Consider the following 27,429-nt stretch of genomic DNA (forward strand, 5'->3'; position numbering starts at 1 on the left):
AAACCAGCCAGGATTAAAAATTTGCCTCAGTTTGTGTCAGTTTATTTCTGAGAGGTAGAATACATTAGATAAGAAGAGATTATTAGGTCTAGCCTGCCTGTCTTTGTGAACAGGCAGAAGCCTAGTGGGATTTCTTGGAAACACCAAATTTATGGCTATACATGCTGCATGCCAGTTGTTCTCATTGCCTGCCTTGGAAAGGAAAGGAAGAAAGAAGAAAAATTACTGTACATTATAATAATGGGTTGCTCCACACTTCCACTTGTCCCACTGCTTTCCCTGGGGAACCTATTCCTTACTGCTGAATTGGAACAAATGTCAGTTAGGTTTTCTGCAGATGGATGTTTGCTCCAATTGAGAGGTAAAGAGCGGCTTTTCCCGGGGAAAGTGGTGGGGCGAATGGACCCATGCCTAGACCGCAGGACAAGTGAAGTGTGGATGACAGTAATGAAGACAAGTAATGAAACTCTGATGTCCCTGGCCTACCAACAACCTTACTCCCCCACCCCCATACTTTTGACTCATTATGCAATATACCACATTTGTGAACATGTAGGGTGGTAGTCAACTATGAGGAGATGTACTGAAATTATGGGACCCAACTTAATCACGTTCATTAATTTCAGTGGGTGTGCTCTTGAGTAAAACTTGAATGCCACCCTTACATTTTAATTCAGTGGTGTGGAACCTGGGGCCTACCAGATGGTTGTGGGACTTCCATTCCTGACCGGGGTCAATGGAAGTTGGAGTTCTCCACCCCTAAGTTAATTTGAGCTGTGACTCAACAGGACTTAGACCTGTGGGATCTATTTTCAGTGAAAAGACCTAACCTTGGAACATCATGAATTCAATAAACTTGTTGAAAGGGTTGGGTGTGTTTTAAGCCCTGGCCAGCGCCTCCCATGCAGCACAAACACATCTAGAATCCACCAAAAGTGCAAGGCTTCTGTGACGAAAGACAAGTCTTTGGTGTTCGGATTTAGTAATTTGTGTTGAGGGGAAACATTCAATAACACTGAAATGGGCAAGTTGAGGCTACACACCTAACCCTGCTGCTGCTAATTTGGTGGCAGTGCTGGCCGTCTCTCTGTGTCCCCCTCTGCTTCACTCCAAGCAATATTGACGTTCCTCAGAGGAAGGTGTTCTTGGTGATGTGGCTTAGGAGACTGCCTGCGCTGTGGCCACTTCCCCTCAGTGTCTAGAAATGATCCTGAAATTTAGTTAAAAGTTTACAGGAAAATCGATGGTGGCTTAGGCACTCTCCAGGGACCCTTTGCCCAGAATGCCTCATTCTGAGGAAATACCCTGTCCTTCAGAACATTCTTGAAATGACTGAATCCACAGTCTTTGTGAATGTGGTGGGTGGACAACCATAATGGTTCTGTCTCTGTGAGGGTACCCTAAAGGAGTCTAACATCAACACCATAACCAGGTGATGACCTTGAGATGTTTGGATTTCCTACAAGAAATCCCCCTACATTGATGAATAAGAATTTGTATTATGGAAAAGGGGGGATCATCAGATGACCCTAAAGTTGTAATACAGAAAACATATGAGCTTACCTATTTTTTACATTTCCCATGGTGCTTTATGCCAAGGTTAAAGTTTTTAGTTTTCCTGGGGGGAAAGAGACAGAGAGTACATAAAAAGAACATCTCCCCAAAATACAGGTTGTTAAAGGAGGCAGCATGGAGCTAAAAGTGGAATATTCACACTGCTAATAATAATACAATAGGACTCACGAGCTGTTATATTATGTGGGCCACAGCTCAGGGAAAAAGCACATGCTTTTCGTGAAGAAGGTCTCAGGTTGCATACAGAAAGACTCAAGTCTCTGCAGAAACTTTTGTCTGAAACCTTAGAGACCTGCTACCAGTCAGTCTACACTAGGAGTGGGGAATCTGTGGCCCTCCAGATATTGGAGGAACACAACCATGGGATGGGAGAACAACAACATCTAGAGGGCCATATGTTCCCTAGGCCTGGTCTAGACAGTATTGAGCTAGATGGACCAATGATCTGACTTGCTATAAGGCAGCTTCTTACATTCTTCATCATCTAGGTGACTTTTGACTTGATTGCATGCATTGAGACAGGCCATTGGACTGGTGTCAATTCTCTTCCCCACCCACTCTGCCAAATAACACTCACCATATTTCTGAACACAACAAGCACCTGTTGTTGTACGTCTTATTATCTGTGCCACAGACAGGCCTAGAATCATGGAATCGGTAATGAAATTTGAGGCAGGTGGAAGACCTATGGAACCAATGTGGCACGAACCAGGAACAGTCAACCTGAAAATATAGTAATTGAGTGTTCAACACACCCATTGAATGACTGGCCTTGTGGTAACTGAATGCAGGATGGAATGGCATAGGTAAGGATGCTTACTTATTTAAAGTCTTTATAACCTGCCCGCCATCAGAAGTTCATAGTGTGGGAAATGCAATTAAATGATGACTAAAACAGATCACACACAAAACCCATTATTAAAACATCAACAAATGCTTTCAGGGAACTAAAATCACATTTTCTTTTCTTTTTAAAAGCCTTTTATTTAATATTGAGGCAGGTTGGTATGGGAGAAGCTATCCTTTCAGATATCTGGGCGCCAAGTCATTTAGGGCTTTATATATCATCATAAGCACCTTGAATTGGGCCCAGAAGAAAATGGGCAATAGTGCAGTTCTTTCAAAATAAATGTTATATGCGTCTGGCCAGCCATACCCATTGCACCAGTTGAAACCCCTGGACCATTTTCAACAGCAGTCCCACATGAAATACATTACAATAGCCCCAAACAGATAATGGAGCACTATGGCTAGGTGTCAAGTGACAAAGTTGGTTCCAGAAGCACCTCCCCACTAAGCTACAGACCTCCACTCCTTCAAGGGTAATGCAGCCTGACCTGGAACAGGACATCTTAGCTGGAGAGCTCAGATGGTTAGAGTGTGGTGCTGACAACACCAAGGTTACAGGTTCGATCAGCTACATATTCCTGCACTGCAGGGGGTTGGACAAGATGATCCTCAGCGCCCCTTCCAACTCTATGATTCTATGACAGGCATAGGCAAACTCGGCCCTCCAGATGTTTTGGGACTACAGTTCCCATCATCCCTGACCACTGGTCCTGTTAGCTAGGGATCATGGGAGTTGTAGTCCCAAAACATCTGGAGGGCTAAGTTTGCCTATGCCTATTCTATGATATATCTCTCTAAAACCCAGACCCATAAACCCATTACCCACTGTACCTCTGTCTTGGCTGGATTCTCTTATTCTTATTTTTTTTTAATTAACTGACATGAAATCCAAAACATGAAATGGTAGAAGGCTGCTTACGTAGAGTATGAGAAAGTGTCTCTCTCTCTCTCTCTCTCTCTCTCTCTCTCTCTCTCTCTCTCTCTCTCTCTCTGCGTGTGTGTGTATTAATAGTCAAATATCAATCTGTCCTCAGTAAGTTGTTCCATAGCATCCCATCCATTTGAGTGGCTATCTTCAGAGAACATATATGTACAATAAAATGTTGCCACAGTGCATTAAGAGAGTCTGTGTCTGTCTGACCATCAACCTCAATGTATTGGCTCACATCCAGCCTACTACTGCATGCCAACAGTAGTACTGCCTCTCCTCCTTCAGGTGGAACAGAGGGAGAACACTGGATGCCATCCGCACACTGGAGACAGAACACCTTGCTCCAGATACCCTCATCACTGCTGGCAATGGCTTTGTGTAAAGGTTAGCGTAGGAGACAAACCTTGCAGAACGCCGCAGGTCAGCTTCCATAGGGCCAAGCAAAAGTTTCCCATTGCTACCCTCCGAAACCACATTTGGAGCTAGGAGTGGAACCAATATGAGGTGTACCTCCAACCAATGATGCTGCTCCAAGACAATACTATGATCAATGGTTTCGGAATTCACTGAGAGATCAAGAGTTGATCAAGAGGAAGAAATGGATCAATAGAGTTGCACTCCCCATCGCTCTTTCTCAAGACAGATAATCCGTCAGGCTGACCAAGGCAATATCAGCGCCAAACCCAGTCCTAAATCCAGATTCAACCACTCTGAAGGAGTTCACCGCCTCTAAAACCACCTTAGCTAGCCTATGTTTCAGCCGGTCTAGTCATCATAATGTGCAATTGAACAAAATGAAATATTTTTGCATATATTTATAGATACATTGTGAAGTTTTAATTTAAAAGGGCAGGATATATTTTTACTTAAATAAATGCCTGCATGCATAAATTAAACATAGAAGCAAGTACCTTTATCTTGCATTGTTTCCGATCTCTTATGCCAATACCAGACCCTCTTGCCCTACATGAAAGTAGATAGTAAGGTTACTTTCAGTGATCAAGTCACTGTCAAATTAACAACAAAGGTCAGAACTTCCCCAAGACATTTTGCTACCTGAGACAAAGGACACCTCCCTACCATTCCACATGCAGTTCCATACTTATAAAAACAAGTAAAATAATCCCAGACAAAAGCAGCACAGTATAGGTTAAACAAAACCAGAAAAGGTGATTCCCATAAACATACCAACATTGTCAAAGATCAGAGTAAGGAGGTGCATCCTCACCAACGATGGAGCCAGACACATCCCTGTTGTTGGACTCCAACTCCCATCAGCCCCAGCCACCAAGGGATGATGAGAGTTGTAGTCCAGTTGGCTGCACCTGACCTAGATGTTGTCCCTAGATGTTGGGAAGGGAGACTTTCTTATATTTCCATTGCTGCAAATTATAATGGTGGCATTCAATCTGCATACTACCACTCTCGGTGAACAAGTCAGATGGTGCCTTTGCTGTGATGACCATATCTAAATAAATAAAAGCAGCTGCTCTTCTGTGGTGATATGCATTTTCCCTTAATGCTGGTGGATTTACAGCAGGTGTCTTGATGACCTTCTTCACCATTTCTTCCTCTGGATAGGGAACATGCATGATATACCGTATTTTTCCGAGTATAAGACTAGGTTTTTTCCCTTTAAAAAATGTCAAAAATTTGGGGGCGTCTTATACACGGATAGTAAAATACACAATTTTTTCTTAAATTACAGTCCCCCAAAGTAGGGGGCATCTTATAAATGGGGGCGTATTATAGATGAAAAAATATGGTACATTGCTCCTTGTATAACATCAACTCACATCCCTCACTAAGTCTATGCTGACTAATTACTTCTTGTGGGTGGTCATGTGAACCCATCCAGGAGAGATCCCACAGAAACAATTTAACAACATGGGCAGATGTTGTTCATTCCTGCTTTAGGAGCCATTTCTCTCCCAAGCTTTCCAAACTTCCAAGGGTTTACATTCCCAGCTCCTAATCATTAGACTGCCATCTCAAACATCTCTTGCTGAGTCCACTCACGATGCTTCTGTGCACAAGTCACATTTGTTGCGGTATAGCTAGCCATCTGTGCCACAGATGGGACCAGTCTCTGCGCTGCAGGTGTAGGGATTGGCCACAGCTTCTCTCAGAATCTTAGCACAGTCCTGTGGGAGAAATGATGTCACAGAACAAGGCTCCAAATCAGTGTCGGGAGTTGCTTTTTCTTCCTCAGCTGGTTCTTTATGCTCAAACTTTGCTTATTTTATGTAGGAAAAATCAGGTGTGCATTTCATGCCATGCTTCTATGCTCTCCCAACTTACACAGCACATGACTGATACAGCCTTCTCCTTGATCATTTCTAACTTTTCCCCCTAAAAATAATTTTACTTTCCTAAGAATATGCTCAGTAATGTGATGCTGTGCCTATTTGAACATCAAGAGATGTGAAATGGTCGATCTCTATCACACTGCTTTTCACTATATTATTTATGTAAAAATACTCTTTATTTTATCATTTCCTCCTATTACATTTTTAAGACAAGCCCTTCTTACATGAGATGCAATTTATTTGCTCAATCAAAAAGCAGAAGAAAGGGAGCCAGAAATCTATTTATCACCTACTACTGTATCCTCTTTACCACAATGTAAATATTCAGCTCAGAGAATGTGAAATGCCATAAAGATTAAAATTACTGAGGAAATCTGTCAGAGATGCCCCCCCCCCTTTGAAAGATGACAGGCCCCTGTCTGTAGCCTTAGCGTGTGACACAGAATGCAGCAACAGACTTCCTGTCTCCAGAAACTGCAAGAAGGCAAGCATTCTTTGGCGATACTGGGAAAGCTCACAAACTGGTAATTTTTAAATTTTCTGTTTCCTCCAGACAGACACTGGTGTCAACCAAAATAATTTATGAGACATTAGAATTAGTAAAACACAGATTGTTTGCTCTAAATGCAGGAATTTACACCAAGCATCTTAAAAACTGTCCCCTTTATAATATTTTAGTCTCATTAGTGTGTATGAAAAGAAGCAGGCCAATGCTGACATGAAAAAGAGAACGAGGAAAGGTCTTCTGACATGAAAATATGTAACTTTTCTACCAGATGTGCCTATGCTGCATGGTTGTCTTCATGGTTATGTGGGAAGTCCATTCAGTCAATCATCTTTATAGTCATCATTATTATTAGAAGCAGTGCCCACGAGACTGAGAGGCCGAGAGGTAAGGAATTTCTGTTGCTGAGTTTTCCTCCTAAAATCCTAAAGGTGTTTTCCTCTTTCCATCCTAAAACCTAAGAGTAACTCAGTTTTCGGCACAGCTGATGAGTTTTAAGAGGAGGCTTGAGCATTGAAACTCCTGATGCTAACCTTTGGTGAACCCCCAATTTCTCTCTCTCTCTCTCTCTCTCTCTCTCTCTCTCTCTCTCTCTCACACACACACACACACACACACACACACTCTTGCACCTTACCCTACTATGCCCAACATTACACCTTTATACAATATATAATATCATTAAGAGCTGTAAGAACTTCTTCAGGAACACAATTCAAAACCTTTGGAATCTCTCTATTTTCCAGGAGTTTCATAACTCCACTACTTCATTTCTGTTGAAGTTTAGGGTCTCTTACTTCTTTAGACTAGGAATGAGTGGGTTAAAATATTGCACCTGTCGTTTCATGTTTATGCTGCATCCTCATGATCAATTTCTCAGTATTTTTAAAAATACATAATAAATGGATGAGACTTTCAAGTGTCCAAAGAAACTTTGGTATGGCATGATGAAACTTTTAAAACACATTTTCTGAACAGCGCTAGGTTTTTACTGAGTTCCCACGTCTTGTGAGTTTTGGGAATCATGCATGACACACACACACACACACGTTCCTAAACATGAAACACGATAGGCAACAATGGGGCGACATAAGGGGTGGGGGAAAAGCCAAGGGAAAATAGGAAAGAAGAACTTACCGGTGGTTTGCCCTGTCCTGCGACTCCTGGAATAAGAAGGAGACATACAAGGTATGGTGAGAGAAAACCTCTCTCGAATGGGGCACCTTAATATCAGGTCAATTTTCTGTAACAAATGGAGCAAATTGGTATCATGCATGCTCTGGAAGCTGGGTTCTGAACCAATGGACCCAAATTACAGGAGAGGAGATTTTGACTACATTTTAGGGCAAATGTCTTGATGGCCTGAGCTATTTAACCATGAAACAGACTGCCTTGGACTCCCTTTCATCAGAGGTTCTTAAGCAGAGACAGGATGGCCACCTACCAGGGATGCTGCACATTCCTTGCATCAGTGGGGTTGGGTGGACTAGTTGCCTTCTGAAGTCTCTTTCAACTCTGTTATATGAACTGGACTAGGAGTAAGTTTTGCTAATTGATATTGAGGTGGGGGAGGAATTTATTGCATCTTTTGCAGTTTTGCTGCCCGATTCCTCACCATGTATCATGTTTTAGAGAACAGATCTTTAGAGTTGTATATCTATAGATCTATTTGTGTCTCTCTGCGTGTATGGTTTGGCAAGAGGAGAGTTCACTAGTTTCTTTGAATTTAGTACAGTGGTATCTCAGTTTTCGAATGACTCCGTTGACGAACGCCGCAAACCCGGAAGTAAATGCTTCCGTTTTCAAATGTGCCTTGGAAGTCAAACGGCTCCCACTGAGTTTTTCTTTCTTTCCATTTTCTCCTTTGCATTTGCAGACTGCCCTTTGCACCCTGGTTTTCTAATGTTTCGGAAGCTGAACAGTCTTCCGGAACTGATTACGTTTGAAAACCAAGGTGCCACTGTATATTTGGCTTGTTCTCCAACAATGAAAACTTGGTAACATAGATAGATTGCTAACACTCCTTCACTTAAACTATACATTAGAAGGGCCATGCTTAGAAAGGCTTTTATGCCCAGTGTGGTAGTTATCATCTTCATCATCTGCCCATCTGACTGGGTTGCCCCAGCCACTCTGGACAAAGTATTAAAAAACGCAATAAAACATTAAAAACCTCCCTAAATAGGGCTACAGGCCTAGTAATCAGGTTGTGGCCCAAATTGTTCCAGGACCATTAAGTTCCTGGACAGCCATGTTCTTAATCCTTTCTATGCCTTTGACTGCCTATTCATTATTTCCTACCTCTTCAGAGGAGGCAGTCGTGCCTTGCAATGGAGAAGTTTGATGAAAGCTGCTTACCTGAAATGTGGCAGGAAATAGCCACCACAAGAACCAGAGAGAGGCTTGCTGCCATCTTCATGGTCGGGGAAGCTGTCCAGACTGCCCCGTCCAGCCTTAAGGAACGTTTTCCTTTAAAGTCTTCTGACAAGAGGAAGGCCTTTGACAACATGCTTGGGGGCAGAAGCTCCACCCTGATGGAAAAAATCACCCTCTTCTCAGAATCATCCTCAGTGAACACTAGAAGCAGGTTACCCAAGCAGAAGTACTGATGCCTGAAGAATGAGGAACAGACTTGCCTTTTGTCCTGTTCACCTTTACATCTTTTTCTGCAAGGTTGCTAGCTGTGTTTTGTAATTAGCAATTTGTCCCGTGATTTCAAGTTAGAGTTAATCAAAGGCTACCCTAAAGCCCTTCCTGCAAACACTAGTTGCTCAACTTTCCCTGCTAAACTGATGGCAGAATAATGAAGTAATGGCTAAACCAAAGGATGAACAGATGTAATGTCAGTGTCACAATATTTGTTCATGATATTTTGCTCCTGGATTTACAGTGGAAATCTCCGCTACAAGGGATCAGCAGGTTTATCTCTAATAAAAACTGCCTTAGAAAAAGCTGACATGGGAACCCTCCAGTTGTGCTGAGTACATGGGCGATGGAATAAATTGGGTTTCTTTTGGTTTCAGTCCTTGCTTAGTGTAGGATTTGGTTATGGTGTAGACCAAGATGACTTGAAGACAACTTGGAAACTTCTGCTGGTCCAAAATGCAGTGGTTAGATTTCTGATTGGGTTCTATTTAGAACTCATACAACTCCTGTTTTAAAACAGCTGCAGTGGTTATCAGTTTGTTTCTGGGCTCAATTTTAGGTGCTCACTCTAGTGTTTATTGCCCTTAACAACTTAGGCCCCAAATAACTGAAAGACCACCTCCTTCCCTCTTGGCTGTTAAGATCAGCAGAGGAAGCCCTTGTGGTAGTTCTATCACCCTCAGAGGTTCAGAGGGGAGGACAACCTAGGAAAGGGCATTCTTCATGAAACCCGTAAATTGTGGGACTCCATGCCCAGTGTGTCTGGCACCTTCATTATACAGCTTTCATTGTGTACTGAATATGACCTCTTTACCTTTTGACACTTGAGAGAGAGATTTTAGGACCGACTTTAGCTGCAACTGTAATTTGTTTTAAATTGTTTTAATGTTGTATTTAACATTCCTGTGACCTGCCCTGAGACCTTCTGGGGAACGGCAAGTAATCTGGCAGGTCTTGTGAGCTACAGAGATGACAGGGGCTGCCATCAACAATATGATTCATCCTCTTCTATTTGTGCAGCATCAAAACTTTGAGGTGCTTCTGAATCTGAAGCTGCACCAGTAAGCCCAAGTTACACCTGCAGCTAAAGGCTAAGAAGACTGATCCCTTCTGTCAAATTTGTGTCTGGCCACCATTACTCAATTGCTGGAGACTTTTACTGTGTTCTACACAGGGTTGCCCTTGATAATGTTTTGTAAGCATTTGACAGATTATGATGATTTTGATGAGTTATACATTTTGCTGTAATTTTTCCGAGCCCTTGGATTTTTGTATGAATTTTATTGTAATGCATTGCTAAACCTCCTGCACCTTGGACTTTATGTTTTAAATTTTTTAGAAAGTTCTTGAAAAAAAGAATTTAGAGACTTTTTTCTGTGGCGAGCAACAAATGAATAATTAACAATAATAGTTATAAGTTCATTATACCTCTGTTCTAGTATTTATACTGCCTCCCTATTACCGGTATATTTTAGGCTCAATCCCAAGGTGGTGGTTATGATATGTAAAGCCTGGAAATACATGGACTCCACAAATCTCACAGACCGTATCCTTCCCTAGGTCCTATTTCTGAGAGTACCAACCCCCCCACATTTAAAAAAAATTACCATCCATGTTGAATATTATATTGAAGAGCGATTAGAAGCATGAAGGGTTTTTTTCCACCGCTGTCCCTCAATGATACAATTTCCTTCTGTGGCGATGCAGCAAAGCCCAGATCTAAGTGTTGCCCAACTTGGTGTGAAACTCCCCCTTCTGCAAAACTGGATTTCATTGGACAGAGATGGAAAAGGATGAGTTTTAATATTTATTACATTTCTTCCCTCCCTACAAAAACATCCATATTTTGTAATTTCTTGGAAATTCAGCACAAACTAGAACTAGAGGTGTGTGTGTGTGTGTGTGTGTGTGTGTGTGTGTGTGTGTGTGTGTGTACTGATCCGAATGACACAGTAATAGCCTAGGTAAGGCACAGACTTGAAATGGATATTGTAGGCCCTCTACTCCAGCCCCTTGCTTGAGGCAAGAAACTTAGAGGTGGCTGTCTCAGCCTCTGCTTCAAGACCTTCGCTTAAGGAGAAACCAACACTGCTCATGTAGGGAACTAGCTGCTACTAGAGCTAAGTTGTTTCTCCTAATGTTCAGCTGAAACCATCTTTTCTTTTAACCCTATTCAATTAAATATTGCCCTGTCAGGCAACAGAGAACAATTCCAATGTCAAAAAATGGGGCGAGTGGCCGTGGATTTTGTGGATTGACACTGGAGTGCCACATGTTTAATTAGTGGTGCTTGATCTGAATTTGTTCTTACACGACTATAAATCATATACAGTGGCGGAGGAACCATGGGGGTGGGGCAGCCCATATGGAGTGCACATGTGCAGCATCTCGTACGGAGTGCGCATGCGCAGTCCATACGGGATGCTGCACATGTGCAGTCTATACGGGATGCCACTCGTGTGGCAGCTCGTACGGACGCCGTGAGAGCAGCGCCCATATGGACTGCATGCGCCCTGGGCTGCTCTACAGTTGGGGGGAGGTAGGGGCCATCTTGTCACCCCCCCAAAGTGGCACCCAGGTCTGACCACCCCCTCTGCCCCTCACTTCCTACGCCCCTGATCCTTTATTATATGGCTCCTACTTTGTGAGCATAAGCTGTCAGCCTTCCCTTTGGCAAGAAGCACGTATATGTGCGAATTCTTCCCAGATGTCAGGAATGTCCGCTCCCCCCCCCCCCCAGAGCGCAGGAGATTTAGACTCAGAAATTGAACTAAATGAACGAGGGGCAGCCTCTGCAGATCAGAGTTGGCTGTCAGTTGAGAAAGGGCAGTTTGACTCCCTTTCCTGGGGAAAACTCTGTTAGCTCTCGAGATGAAGAAGAGTTTGAATGTAGCCAGAGCGCAGCAGATAAGCAGAGGTCTGAGTCTGGGTCGAGTAGCAGTGAGGAGGCCAGCCTCTCAGTCCTTGTGCTAGGAGTCTGGATAAGATCAGACGGTAATGGAAGGGCAAGAGGGGGAAGGCGGGAGTTTGGCGTCCTTCCTGCTATGGGAGGGGCAAAATTTCAGACTGACCAACTATTGTAAATACGAGCAGGCGAGAAGCCGTGCTGTGGATGTGTATTTTTTTGTAAATAAACTTACATAAAACTGCCGGAGAGTTATTACTTCTTATCGGGGCTTGGTTGCCTGCCAGAGATCATTACACCACAGATGCAACCTTCAGCATAGCTTGTCACATAGATCTCCCCCAGTTTATGAGAAGAGTATCCATGTCTGTGCTAGATTTCCTGGAGGCCTCTGCTGCTGGTGTAGAACCTCTCCATATGACCCTGGAGATTCTGGGCGTGTCAAGTAGCAGTGAAAGCACTTAACACTGAGCATAGGTCCTGGTTTAGTGTGCTACTGCAAATGTTTCTTAAAAATTAATCATTCCACATAAGACTGGGAGGTCTTTATTTTAAATCAACAGATCAGGAGAAACTTGAAAAGAACAAAAGCTTGAGTGGATTAGGATGTGGCAGGATGAGTTGAAAAGAGCAAGGCAGAGCTGCCAGAGATGAACGGAACACGCCTCCATAGACCGTGTGCGGCAATGACTCAGCATTTCCCATAATGCTTAAAATGGATCTTCCCTTGACTTGCTCTAGGGTGAAAACAAGAAAATAAAACAAAACTAATAATAATACTTAACATTTGCACAGTGTTTTTAAGTGTCTGACATATGCACTTGGTTGCAATCCATACAACAATCTGATCGGACACAGATGTGAAGCCTGTGGCCCTCCAGATGTTGCTGGACTACAGCTCACATCACCCCTGACCTTTGGCCATACTGACTGGGTCAGATGGGAGTCCAAAAAGATCTGGAGGGGCACAGGTTCCCCAGCCTTGCGGTCAGATAGGTCAGCATTATTAGGCCAAATGCTGCAGATGGGGTGGAATAGAAGCTGACAGAGAGTGGCTTGCTTATTGCCACCTAGTGAGTTCACAGTAGAGACAACCTTCAAACCAGGAACCTTGATTTGGAGTTCAGCTGCACTAGCTCTAGTGCCCTAAGTGGATAGCCTTAGAGAAAAACCTTGATTCAGTGCCTTTGATGATCCCCCATGTTCCAGAAATGAAATTTCTGTGGTTTTAGGGATGGACAAACATGTCCATTTTGGTTTCTCTCAGCTTCTTGTTTTCCCCATCTTAATTTCAGTTTTCCACATTTCTGCCAGCATATTAATGTGAATCTCCGCTAATGTGTGCATTTAGCATGCAGTTTTGAATAACGTGCATTCCTTTTTTACAAGCAATTTCCCTGAACAGAATGCATTTCTGTATGTTACTTTCATAAATGTATACATTTTAATGCACACTTCACCCTAATATATGCATTGCCTGCTAGCAGAATGGGTGCAGCTCGGTGGTAGGGAACCTGTTTTGCATACAGAAGATTTTAGTTCCAATCCCTGGCATTTGCAGGTAGGGCTGGCCTGGGAGAGACCTTTGCCTGAAATCCTGGACAGCTGATGCCAGTTGGTGTGTAGACTATACTGAGCTAGGTGGACCAATGGACCGATTCTGCATCTGGCAGCTGCCTATGCTTCTAATGACGTTGCAAAATTCAGAGAAGCATGAATTTCAAAGGATTGTTGTTTCAGTTTACATATTGGTTTAAGAAGTATAAATTAGGTAATTTCTCATTAAAATGCAAGCAAAATTGAAATCATTTCTCATCCCTTGTGTTGACACCACCCACTAACCTTGAGGATATGAGGAAAGGCTTGCTGGCATTGGCTCAGAGGATGACTGCCTTGAAATGTGTTATTGTACTCTGTGCATTTACTTATATGGGCATGAGAGAGCACTATTATGTACAGCTGTAAATACAACAACGCTAGCATTAATGTCTGAATGAGTCTATCACATTATAGGAGTCATGTGCCCCCTTCACAAAAGTAGCTTATCTCTGCTTCACTTATTCAGGAGTGATATTTTCTAACTTACATGGCTGCTCTGCAAAAGAGACATTTGTTGGTGTACGTTTGGCCATTGGAACCACATACTGGGAAGTACTCCAGGGTGCATCCTTTAGGTTTGGTCCTGTCGGAAAGCTTCATATAAGCACTGCAGTCAACCTGGAAAAGGGAAAGTTTCTCTTCTTAAAACCATGACCACTTTGGCACTGCTGAATTTAAATCCTGACTGAATTGCTCTCTTCGCCTTTTTAGCCTTGGGGAAATTATGCAAACTCCAAAGCATATGTGCTTTTCCTGGTTACAGAAAATGGAATCAGCTCAAGTAGGTTTGTGAGCAAAGACAGCACATAACCCCAGAATGTCCTGTTTTGTCAAATCAGACCCTTGATCATTTTGGCTGCCCTCTTCTGCACCTATTTCAGTATTCAGTTTAAGGAGTGGAAGTGGCAGAACTATACAGTAGACCAGCAACGTGTTCCATGGATAGCACATAAAGCCAAAATCATATATAATCAAAACACATTGGGTGCATTGGTGGTTGTCAAAGTCCCCCCACCATACCCCCAGGATGACTGCCTCCTTTTTATTTATTTATTTATTTAATTTTTTTGCCAAGCATGTAAACACAGAATTCCAAGTTATAGTCATGTGTTGCCTCCAATGAAGTTCAACTCAAAGTACAGTAGAGCCATTAAAATAAATGGACCTAAGCTAGTCATGTTTATTCATTTCAATGGATCTATTCTGAGGAGTACTCTAAGGAGTACAGCATTATGGTATTGGAAGTTTCATCTTTGATATCATTTATTTCCTAATGAACAGAACTTTGACTTTTCAGACTCCCAGAACTATGCTCTCAGCAGAAAGAATTTCATTATGTTTTGAGAGACAGTATGTCTCCTGTGACCAGTGTCTGGATGGATACGTAATCATACAAGCATATTTTGTGGATTCACAAAGAAATGTGACTTGAGGTGCAGGACTTGAGGCCAGAATACTTAAAGCTGCCCCCACTCCTCCTGTCTGTTCACTGAGGTCCAATGGATGTGAATTCAGGCAAGGGATCATCACATGTCTGGAACATGCATTATGAGACTTGTACTAAGAGAATATGGTAAGATTTGTTTCAGGATCTCCATTTCTCATGGTGGTGTAATGACGGGCTTTTTATTTAGTTTCCACACAAGGGATCTTGCTCAAAAATGTTATTGCTATCTAGATATCCACAAGAAGCAATCAACAGATGGACTCACCTGTGGCTCATAGGAATGATGAGCATCTGCAAGAGAAAGCAAAGAAACAACAGAGATGAAAACCATTTTTAAAAAAGCGAATTAAAGCTTATTGTGTAAAAGCTTCTTAATTTTATATTTTCTTTTACAGTGTGTGAAAGCAAAAATAAAACAACCTGATCCTCATTGCCCTTGGGAATACACATGCAAATTCATCAAGATACATGAAATGCTGGAACTTATGATAATAATATGAATGAGCGGAACTACCCACGCATTCACCTTTGGCACACCTTTGGCAAACCACTCAGAGCACTGTGCTAAAAGTCAGTGTTCACAAAATTTGCACAACACCAGCCTTATGTGATTGTTTGTGTGCGTGGTCCTTACGTCACCCTGGCCAGTGGCAAGCCTGGGAGGGATGGAGAGCACAAAAAGGCCACTGTGTGTGGAGGTGCCTATGTAGAGGTCTTTGAAGGCCAGTGTAGGGAGATGGTGTAACTTTGCTGATACCTCTGCTGCTCTGTAAAGACTCCTGTGATCACACTCTCTTGGCCATAGCCACCTAGCTGCACCAATTAAAACAACTAGGATCCCTCCCAGGTGGCAACTGCACAGTGGTCCAGGCAGCCCTTTGCCACTGGTCACCACTCTTTTATGTTCATTTGGTTTGTTGATGCTAGGATGATGACCTGCGGATTTCAGGTTTCAAATTTTACTTTTGTTATGTCTTCACTGGGTGGTCTCAGGGTAGCCACTACCAGTCATACTCAGTTCCTTATCTGCAAAATGGAGATGAGAATACTGACATCCCTCACGGGCCTTTCAAGGGGCTACTGGTATAAGAAGCAAATGCACATCTCTTGTAATGAGAAAAGTTTAGCACGCTCACATTGCTTATGTGCATTAAAGGTAAAGGACCCCTGACCATTAGGTCCAGTCGTGAACGACTCTGGGGTTGCGGTGCTCATCTCGCTTTATTGGCCGAGGGAGCCAGCGTACAGCTTCCGGGTCATGTGGCCAGCATGACTACCCGCTTCTGGCGAACCAGAGCAGCGCACGGAAACGCCGTTTACCTTCCCGCCAGAGAGGTACCTATTTATCTACTTGCACTTTGAGGTGCTTTCGAACTGTTAAGTTGGTAGGAGCTGGGACAGAGAACGGGAGCTCACCCCTCGGGATTCAAACCACCAACCTTCCAGTCGGCAAGCCCAAGGCTCTGTGATTTAGACCACAGCGCCACCCGCATCCCAATGGGCCTATTGTGCAAAAAGGAAGCCCTAGGCTATCTCCTTTGGCCCTGAGACCTAAAAATAAATGTTACCTTTCGGGCTGCATTTTCTTTTTAATTTATTTATTTGGTTTTTCAAATTACAGTTTTACAATCACATATCCAACATACAACATAAAGACAAGATTCCATAGAATTTCCTGAACTTCCCTCCTCCCCTTTGTGGGTCCTATTGTTAATATAAATTCCTCCTGCATCTTTTATAATAATCCAGATCTTTTACATCTCCATTATATCCAAAATTCACCATTAAACTACAAGTGTTATTCCAATCCTGCTAACAGTTTTAACTGTTTACAATGGTTTTTAAGATAAATTATAAATTTACTTCATTCTTTTTTTAAATTTTGGTTTTCCTGATTTCTGATTCTTCTGGTTATTTTTGCCATTTTGGTATAATCCATCAATTTAATCTGCCATTAATCTGCATTTTAAAATATATCCATTAATGACATGAATCATTCTTTTCAAGACAGGTGACATTCAGAGAGCTGGGTGTATCACAGTCAAGGTGAGTGTGAGTTGTGTTGTCCTTCAGGACATAGGAAGCTACCTTAAACTGAAAGAGACCACTGATCTATCTAGTTTAGTATTGTCTGCACTGACAGGCAGTGTCTCCCCAGGGTTTTAGGATTAAACCTGAAACCTTTCGCATGCAATGCATGTGCTCTGGCACTGAGCAAAGGCATTCCCATTGGACTGCTTAACTCTATTTACTCCCTGATCCTCCCAGAACAGGCAAAAGGCACATTTAATCCAGTGTGTGTGTACGTACATACATGCATGCATGCGAAAATATATATGTAACCCACTCTACTCTTCTGATTTTAAATTGTTTTAACTGATTTTAAGAATGTATTTTTAAAGACTGTTATAACCTACCCTGGGATCTTATGGCAAAAAGTGGGTAAGAAATCTTAATAATTATACAGAAAATAATATAGCAACTACCCTTTTCATAGCTGCTGCACACTGGGTCAACATCTTCATTGAGCATGAAGTAAAAAAAAAAAAATTATACTCACCTGAAGCAAAGAAGCAGCAATAGAGTCCTAGGAGGAGGAACAGCACAGCTGCAGCCTTCATCATGCAGACAGTGTGATTTGGTGCTGATGCTTTTAGTGGTGTCCAGTCTCCCAATGCTCCCCAGCGATGGAATCCCTGTATTTATATATATCCAAGAAGTCTCAATCCATGCACACTTGCAATGATGACATCTTCTCCCCCTGCCTTAATGATTTGTAGTAAATAGTAGAACTCCAAAGGTCCCGGCCTTTTTAGATATTTCTAAAGAGGTTTGGCTGCAGACCAATTTGTAGGAACAAGTGGGGCAATTATGTGCTGCTTTGTAAACATCTGAAACTCATAACTGAGATAACTTGGCCACTTCCCATGTTGCGCAGCAGGGAGACCAGAAAGAAACAACTGCTTGACAGTAGTTACAGCCACGTAGGCTGTGGCCTGTCAAAACAGCATTTGACTGCAGGAACCATAAACACACACACTGATTAAGACTGAAAGCTATACAGATGCATTCCTCTCAGCTTCATGCGTCAGAGATACCTCCCCGGTGCTATGTCCATAAATGAAAAGTAACGACCTAATAACCTGCCTAGGAAGCCTGTTGCAGAGCAAGCTGAGCATTAGTTCTAAAGGCTGGTGCTGTGTCTACTCTTGGAACAGTGGCCCAATGCTGACACTTGACTTTGCGTTACACACACACACACACACACACACACACACACACCCCACTGCACCAATACAGTGGCTCTGCTTTTCATAGAAATGCTGCAAAGAAAGTGTGTTGGTTTGCTCCACATTCGCTTGCACGTCATTCTTTTGCAATCACCTGTCAGATGCAATGAGCTCACCATAGGTGTTTTTGAGGGCTTCCGCCATATATGGAGATGGATAACCAATCTGCTAAGTGGGGAAAAAACATGAACTCTCACCTCACCTAGCCTGAGAGTGAAGCACATGCCTGTCCTTCCAAGTTGGGGTGGGAAGGCCTGCCACTTTCTTTTGTCCTGCTTGTGGGAGTACTGTTCCCACAGGGCAAACAAACCATCTGACTTGTTGCCCCCATGGAGAAGGTACGTGTGGACGTCAGGACACAGTAACATCATGAAGTGGCTGGATGGAAGGGCCACGGCAAAACATTAGGTGAATTCAGTCCTTTTTCCCAGGAGGTACTCAATGGTATGCAGTACCGACACCTCTTTTTTGTTGTTAAAAAGTGTGGCACTTACTATAACAACTTTATGGTGAGTAACCAGCACCTATTTTTCTAGAAAAAAAAGCACTGATTGTAATTACTTGCATATTTTAAATGTATTGTAGATAGTTTTAATTGTATTAATGTTTAATTGTTTTGTAATGAATTTATAGTCTATGTTTTTAGCTATACTTGTTTTCCTCTGTCCCGTCAGAGGAAAGGTGAAGCATAAATAAACATATCATCATCATAATCTAGTGCAGTGGTTTTCAACCAGTGAGCCGTGGCACCTTGGGGTGCCTTGAATGATGGTCAGGGGTGCCATGGGCAACACTGGCATCCATCCCTCTTTCCTTCCTTCCCTTCCTCCTCTGATGCCCTCTTGTGTCTCTGCTTCCCAAAGGCTTGCACAGCTGTTCATTGAAGCATCCCTGGCTACAAGCTCCTCAGGCAAATGGTGCCCCTGAGGCAGTGGGATGCTGGTTGTCAGGAGCTGAGGCGGCCTTGGAGTAAGCAAGCCAGCCAGCCAGTCCACCAGACCAAAGGGGAGCCTTTCCCCATGCAGGCCTGGTGGTGCCCGCTGCTGCCACTGCTGCCTCCCAAGGTAAGTTGCTGGCCTCACGTTCATCTCTGCCAGTCTCCATTGGGCCACTAAGGCTGGGGGGGGGGTCCTCTTCCCAGGCCCCCTGTTGGGCAGTGTGAGGAAGACCATCTCTTTGGGGGGGGGGGAAGCTCAGAGACCAGGAGCGGCAGCAGTGGCTGGCCAGAGGACTCCCAATAAGAGAGGAGAGGAGGCTGAGGGCACACTCCACAAGGGAGGGTATTTGAAACAGGGTAAGAGGCTGCCAGCTCAGCAGGCAAGGGGTGACATAACTGGGCTCCTGAGCCCCACAGGGGTGCTGCAGAAAGAAGGTAGTTGGTCATGGGAGCCGTGGACTCGAAAAGGTTGAAAACTTCTGATCTAGTGGATCAAAAGTTCCCCATACATTTTCTAATCTGTTTAGGTAAAGAACATGCATGGTGTACCTTGCTAGAAAACAGGTTCCATACTTCTTAAGAAATATGTAGTGTTTTGAACATGTGTGCAAACTAGCAGTAACAAGAAAGCATGTGGTTCGTGAAAAGAAGGAGGCACAGCTTTCTCTAATCAGCTGAGAGTGCAGGAGGGGAATTAAAAAACCGAGTGCTTCATCACAAATGCTCCCTTGCCTGTGGGCTTGGAATGCAGGAGAAAAAGCACCAAGCAAAAGTCTTTTTTGTGTAAGTGCTCCAAAACATGAGATTTCATACCTACATGGGCAGTACCATATGGTTCCCCCCCCCTTTGAATATTTACAATACATGCTAACTCAAAATTCACTCTCATTCTGTTCAATGGGGCATCATCCCAGTTAAGCATATTTAGCACAGGAAGTTTCCTTATCAGACCATTGATTCATCTAGCAGCAGCTTTCCAGGGGGGTTCAGAGGGGGGTCTCTCCCAACCCTCCCTGGAGATGCTGGGGTTGAAGCTGGGACATTCTGATGCAAAGCAGATGCTCTGCAACTGAGCTATAGCTCTTCCCTTCAGTGACATTTGGGTGTGTTTGAGTCCTGTGCCTGACTCTTTGCTGAAGGAGTGTCTCCATCCCCATCGTTCAGCCCAGACACTGTGGTCCAGCTCCAAGGGCCTTCTGGCGGTACCCCCATTGCAAGAAGTGAGGTTACAGTGGACCAGGCAGAGGGCCTTCTTGGTAGTGGTGCCCGCCCTGTAGAACGCCCTCCCGTCAGATGTCAAGGAAATAAACAACTATCTGACTTTTAGAAGACATCTGAAGGCAGCTCTGTTTAGGGAAGTTTTTAATGTTTGATGTTTTATCGCTTAAAAAAAATATTATTAATATTCTGTTGGGAGCTGCCCAGAGTGGCTGGGGGAACCCAGCCAGATGGGTGGGGCAGTGGCGTAGCATAATGCTCTGGCACTGGGAGCGAAGAGCAGGTGGGGGTGGGGCTGGCGCGCGTCCTGGGGGGGGTGTCACCCGCAGGAGTGTGGTGCACATCCTGGGGGCGTGGTGTGCGTTCTGAGGGCAAGGCGCCCAGCGCGCGCGTGGGGGGGGCAGCTGCAATGGAACCCTACTGGGATCGCGCTGCCAGGGGTGGTGCACTCCCCCCACGCCCTTCTTCCTCTGCCAGTGGGGTAGGGTATAAATAATAAATTATTATAACATTATTATTAATTTCTTTCCCATGATAGCCACATAATAATCCTACCTACTTCCATCCCAAGCATATTTTGCCCCAGGAAGAATGAAATGTAACAACAAGAACGTCCTCCTCATCTAGCAGGTAGTTGGTTTAAAGCAGAAATTACGGTGAACCAAGCATTGACATTTTGCATGTTTGAATACATACCGTTAAAAAAAGTGTTCAGATTTGGGATGCAACCATACATTCAGCTGCACATTGTGTGGTCCCCATTTTAGGGGGGGGGGGAAATATTACTAACATTCCTAAAAATGTTACTGCTGTCTGAAGTCTTTTCTGCTCCTTTCTTTATTAGAAGGGAATGGAGGCAGAGTGCATGGCTTCAGATCAATGGCACCAGGATATCTTCTAAATGCCCTTGTAATTACAATAATATAACCAGTGTTGCCTGAAGCTGGGAGATGAAAATGATAAATAAGGCACCTCTCTGGCAGAGTGATGCAGTGGAAAGTCACAAAAAGATTTTTGAACTTCAAGCCAGCTGCTTCTGCTTCTTTTCTTCCCCCCCTTGATGTAATTAATATCAGTGGGACCTGAACTGCAGAGAACCCTGTGGCGAAAATTCTCCTTTAACAAGTGCTTTGCATACATTTATTGCCCGTGTTGCCCAAACTATGCATTGTTTTCAGTGCGTCTGGCAACTAAAACAACACAACCTCCAGTCTTCCGATTGAAAGCATTGTTTAAATGGTTTTACTTGTATTCTCTTTGCCTTCAAGTTATGAGCAGGACTGGGTGAGGTTTGTCCCCTGGTCTAGCCCAATAGGCTTGGAAGTGTGCAAGAAAGTGCTTGCTCTCCTTGCCCACCCAACTTGTCTACAATTGTCCTTACACATCTTTGGGTGTGTGTGGGTGTATATAAAATTGAGAGCAAACATGCCAAATATCCAATGGCCAGTTACTGGGATTTGTTTTATGGAGACCAACTTTATTTTGCCTATGCCCTTTGGATTTTACATGCACAAGGTGTATTTCAACCCCACATGGGCATCGGGAGACATCTAGAGTAGGGCAGATACGCAAGAGAAGTGGGGAGCTGGAGTCAGCTTTCTCTCTTTCCATGGAGTGGGCTGGACTCAATGGGAGCTATCCAATCTAGCCCAAAGTCAGTTTTAAAAAATAAAAATAAAATAGGGCTATCTGAGAAACATGCATATGTACAATCATATGCATAGAATCATAGAACTGGAGAGTTGGAAGGGACCCTGAGGACCATCTAGTCCAGCCCCCTGCAATGCAGGAATGTGAAGCTGTCTCATATGGGGATCAAACCTGCAACCTTGGTATTATCAGCATAGATGAGCTATGCATGACATGGGATATATATTAATGCAAAATCTGGTGCTGTATATATGCTTACAAGGGGTTTTATTGTCTTTTTATATGTGCTGGAAGCTCATATAATTTCATATAATTTCATCTTGAGCAGCTGTGGAAAGGGTGTGTGTGAATCTTTTAAACGAATAGATAATAAATCTGTCTCTGACATTTGCTGAGAAAGACTTGTTGATCTGCTTTTCAGATCTGAATATCAGGATTGTGTTCGATGGTGCTGGGTCATCTTGCCTGCAGGATTAATAGGGCAGTTTCTTTGCTCAATGGGTCACCAAAGAGGGTTTAATGCCACGGATATGAAACACACCTACAGGGCGAGATTGCAAAATTGAGGACTTTGGAATTTTCAGTTGATGTTGAAAACCTGAAAAGGAACTTTTGTGCTAGAGAAAAGCTATTTAGAAATAGTTTTGTTTTGGCTGTGAGCACACTTTGAATCCGGAACAGTGTGTGTGTGTGTGTGTGTGTGTGTGTGTGTGTGTAATATATAGTGAAAACTCGAAGCTACGAACATGAGTTTGACCAAACTGCGGGAGGCAGTGGAAGACAGGAGTGTCTGGTGTGCTCTGGTCCATGGGGTCACGAAGAGTCGGACACGACTAAACAAGAAGAAGAAGAAGTGGAAAAGGAGCTTCAAACTAGTTTAGACTGGCAGATTTGGATCTTCAGATCTGCTCAAAAAGCAAGCTCTGATATTAAGATGGCCCCTGGCTCCAACAACTCTCTCTCTCTCTCTCTCTCTCTCTCTCTCTCTCTCTCTCGCTCTCTCTCTCTCGCTCTCTCTCTCATTTTCTTTTGGGTCTTAACTATGTTGCTGCCACTATCATCATTCTGGCTGTGTATTAGGAAAAGGAAAAAAGAGGCAACACAGACGCTGAATTATGTGCAGACCTGTGTCGAGCCATGGTCTCCTGAACAACATGCCCCACTCCCAATTAACCCCATGCTCCTGAATTTCCAAATAACAGAAAGTATTCATAGTTTTATCTTGCACCCAACATAATACTCTCTGAAACTTTTTGCACGGAGAGTGTTTGCTCCTTTCCAACAGACATTTTATGAGAGCGAGAGAGATTGGAAACAGGGAAGAATGTGGACTCACCAGTCAATGGAGCCCCCTAGTGAATATTAAGTGGAACGTATCCTTTGCATCATTCTGAGGCTTCTCATTGTACAAAGAAGAGCCAAAACATTCTGCTGAGTTTTGCTTTATTGAAGATGTGTGCTGGAGACAGTAGCATCACCAGGAGCCCAAAGCGGGGAGGGGAGGACAGCAGCAATGACAGCTCACACCCCTACATAGAGCTTCTCTAAGCGTTCACCAGTACAGCGTAGAATATGACATCTTAGTGTTCAGCTGCAACAGTGAAACCTTCAAGAGCATCTTCCCATGTGCAGGAGACCGAGACTCCCATTACTTTTCCTAGAAAAATAGGATTTACATATGTAAATTAAAGCCATTAGTCTGTGAAGAAACAGGATTATACATGGCAGGAACTGATAAGTAGACATACCAGTCTACTTATGGAAGGCCAAGTTCAGAACTTTTAAGGAAGAGAAAATTCCTGACTTAATTTTCCTTCACTTCTCATGTTTGATTTGTAGGGATCCTGATTGTGAGATGCTGAAATAGTCTTATTTTGTACCTATGTCATACCCTCCAACATGTTGAGGCCAAAAACTGGGACGGGCATCTTCCCGGCTGCATTCCTGCATGGTCCATGTGACATCACAATAATGTGCGTTTTTGGGCGCCCTACTGAGAGCAGGGCACCCAAAAATGGGATGTCCTGATTTAATTGCTATATGTTTATTGAGAGGAATAGCAGTAAGTAAAAACAGACCAGTCCATTTAACAGCAGGAGACCCCCTTGACTGTCAATAAGGACCAGTGCAGGCCCAATACCACAGGCAACTCAAGCAACTGTTAAGGGCAGCGACATTTTTAGGGATGCCAGTCAAACAGTGCACAATCTGAAAGATGCATCTTTCACATATCTATTTTTTCTCTACATCACAGCAACACATTTTGTGTGCCAAAGCTAAACTCTGACTCGTGCAAAAATGATACCAATAGTAGAAATGGGCATTATTTTGTCTGCCAATTCTGGTGAGGGGCAAAGAACTCCGCAAGGCACCGAGCCTCACCTTATCATGACTGGAAAGCCTTCTTGACTCCCATTTCACCTCATCTTAACTGTGCATTCAAGGGCCAGAAAGCTGTATCACATCATACACTGACTGTCTCTCAGTCCTGCTACGATAGGGAGAGTTGTCACCAACAGCTTGGAAGGAGCCAAACAACTCCCTCTTTTAATCCTCTTGTAGCTGATGCATCATGCTGGGAAAACTCCCCTACCTTGTTTGCATAGTTATACATCCTCGTAAAGTCTTAACTCATAGAACAGCAATCTCTTGTAAAGCCAGGTTGGTTGGTTGTTGTTTTTTAATACCAGTGGGAATCTCTCTGATTTGGCTCTAATATAGTCTCAGAAGATCACAGGTACATTCACTTGTTGAATGCTTAAATGTGCAAACCCTATTCCAACACCGTATAGAGGCAAATTTCTTCCTGACTTCAACAAGAAACTAATTCCTAGCAAGGCTGGATTCATTGGGGGTCTCTGGGCAGAAAGTTGGTGGAAACATAACTTCCATAAAAGGAGAGGACATGCAAATCTTGAAAATAAGTTTCACTAACTGTAGCATAGGGGTAGCCAACTTACAACAGAGAACATACATCAGTCAGTGGACATTTTTTCAGTCCCCAAGCCTGGAGCTGACCATGAAAGCAACATAACAGTTATACTTTCATCCGCTGTGCGTATAGAGCTCTCTTCAATATACTTACTCAACTGCCTTGCAAAAAGCACACTTGTTTCCGTAGGTCTGGCCATCTGTGCCGCAGTGAGGGTTAGATTCCCTGGTGCAGTATGGTTCATTGTTATCAAACTCACTGCAGTCAATAGCCTAAAGGGACAAGAAACAGCCATTAAGTGATAGTTTTCTTTATAGTTCAGAGGCGCCAGATTCTCAAGATGACTGAGGGGGCCTGACAGGATGTCGCATGATGTCCTGATGCCGCGTATGTAATGTTGCATGGAGCTAGGGGCAGAGCCAACTCCCATCTGAACACTGAGGGGGCCAGCTTCCTAAAAAAAAAAAAATAGTCGCCCCCCCCTGAAACTGCCTTGATCCCTAGGAATCTGTGCCCATGGTCCTATTAGTCCTGCCATTTTGTACTCATGACAGAAACACGGGCCATTCCACATACCAGCTTAAACAGTTTTATAACAGCCAATTTTGAATCAGGATAGCCTAACCAATGTTGTGCATGCCCCTTAAAATTGCTTGCCTTGATCAGAAAACTTGGCAGAGCTATGTTCTATTTGCCCCTTCCCCAGATGCTAACACAAAGGGAGAGGACAGGTGTGTAGGACCATGGGACTGGCGAACAATCCCTTTCAGGGTCAAGATAGGACCTCTTCTCTTCACAGCAACCTAATAGTAAGTCTAGATGTGAAATGGGGCCATATACAAGCAACATCCCAGGAGGAAATAAAAACAGCTGCACTGACCTCTCCCTCACGTTGACTGGTAACATCTGTAACAGAAAGGAACAGCAAGGCTTACTAACATATTATAGAACTAATACCGAAGGAGTAATAGAATCAGAATATTGTATGTATTTATAAACTGCACTTTATAAACTTCACTTTCATGAAAATATGACAGGGCAGTGTACACCATACAAAATTGCAAGAGGAGCAAGAAAAGAATACTGCAATTGCTGCTCAAAGTTTCCCTCAAGTTAGAAAGACTGTCATTATTAGGTACACATAATATTATACAAAAATGTATTTATTTGCTTTATTAAGATTTTATCCTCTCCTTACTTCCAAAGGAGCCCAGGGTGGTATAAACATTAAAACAACAACAATCCATTTAAAACAGCCATATAAAAGTACAATCAGTAAAACTGTTTGATCATGTTGTCGTACGTGACCACTAAACCGTACTTGGCTTGGTGTGTGCCAAGTTGTACAGATCTGCATAAATCATACTTGTATTCCCAAGAGTGCGTGGATGTCAATCTGTCTGATCAACTCATTGGGTATTGTAAAAGAAAACAATGAGGAACAGCAGTTATGTCAGATATGGACACCAGAATCTGGATAGCTGAAGTTTACACAGCTTACAGTCTTATATAGGTGAAATGCTCAGGTGATGATGCTTTCAAGCAAGAATTGTCTTATCTTTTAATATCCCAACTGGTGTTGTCAACAGAAGCACAATTCATTTTACAACAAGCGGTAGAAGGAAAATATTCTGGTACACTCTGGGATAGCACCTCTCCCTCTTGGGAGCAGTCTTTTATGGAGACTGAGGCTGTTTTTTAAACACTGGAGTCCTCCTTTTTTCTCACTTACCTGAGAAGAAGCAGAATACAGCCAGGCTCAGCAGCACAAAGACACCTGCAGTTTTCATAATGCTCCTATAAGTTGGGTTCAAGTCAAGCGGATGGGTTGTCAGTGCTGAAACTCAGGGGAAGCTCTGACCCATCAAACTCTCCATTTATTTATATGCCCAGCACAGTAGGCCCCACCTGGTGAGAAAACATCTTTACCTTCTTTTAAGAGCAACCATTGGCCCAAGACACCAGCAGATGTTTATGGGGTTGTCACATCCTTTAGGCATGCTGCTATATCCACAACAAGCCCAGACTACAACAATAATTATGCGAGGCACTCCTTGGAGCTTGTAATTTATCCATCAATTGCTACTTTCCATTTCCTCCCTAATCATAGCCTTCTCACAGCTTGGAACTTCCCAGCCAGTCACCCAGCAGGGCAACAGCACTGGTGACATGAGATTCTTACCAAGTCCTTGCAGTGTAGATTCAACGTGTTATGAGTTGTTTCTTAATGGGCACAGGAAAGATAATAATAGAAGGATTGAGATTTGGAGGACATAATGGCTCCAACACAGCTTTCTATTTTGGAAGCAGAGTCTAAATTTGTTCACGAGAAGTGTTGGGAGAAGGCAACATAAAAGAGCACGACTTCATTGCTGCTTGTGGAGTCTCATAGGTTACATGTGCTGCTGCTGCTGCTGACACTCCTTTGGACTATTTAGACTATGAATGTCAGTTTTGTTTTTTCAATTCTACAAAGAGATGAAAGGACGTTATAGGTTTGTTCCTAAACAGGGAGTCCCTGTGGTCCAGCAGGGAACCTCAGAAGGAACCACAAATGGTAAGTTGTAGACCCAGATTTGCTACTCATGCTTTGGATGGTCACAGTGTAGGGTTGTTTAAAATAAAATAAAATTCTG

General features: G+C 43.3%; 1 protein-coding gene across 1 annotated transcript; it reads right to left on the bottom strand.

Annotated features, from left to right (window-relative positions):
• Window positions 1-12,322: 12,322 nt before the first annotated feature.
• Window positions 12,323-26,709, bottom strand: LOC114592748 (serine protease inhibitor Kazal-type 10-like). Its single transcript, XM_077923492.1, has 8 exons — window positions 26,526-26,709; window positions 25,674-25,699; window positions 24,947-25,065; window positions 18,173-18,224; window positions 17,327-17,462; window positions 15,032-15,057; window positions 13,807-13,937; window positions 12,323-12,457 (listed from the first exon to the last, which is right to left on the bottom strand). The coding sequence occupies exons 1-8, from the start codon at window positions 26,581-26,583 to the stop codon at window positions 12,412-12,414; spliced, it is 594 nt and encodes a 197-aa protein (XP_077779618.1). The 5' UTR covers window positions 26,584-26,709; the 3' UTR covers window positions 12,323-12,411.
• Window positions 26,710-27,429: the final 720 nt, after the last annotated feature.

Source organism: Podarcis muralis, chromosome 2 (assembly GCF_964188315.1).
Source record: "Podarcis muralis chromosome 2, rPodMur119.hap1.1, whole genome shotgun sequence".
NCBI classification, from domain to species: Eukaryota; Metazoa; Chordata; class Lepidosauria; order Squamata; family Lacertidae; genus Podarcis; species Podarcis muralis.

Bases quoted from the DNA above. Each gene is read 5' to 3' on its own strand.
- LOC114592748 (XM_077923492.1), bottom strand. From the start codon at position 26,583: ATGAAAACTGCAGGTGTCTTTGTGCTGCTGAGCCTGGCTGTATTCTGC. The intron at 25,700-26,525 runs GTAAGTGAGAAA...TTTCTGTTACAG, and splicing joins TGTATTCTGCTTCTTCTCAG to ATGTTACCAGTCAACGTGAG. The intron at 13,938-15,031 runs GTGAGTCCATCT...TCCCTTTTCCAG, and splicing joins ATCATTCCTATGAGCCACAG to GTTGACTGCAGTGCTTATAT.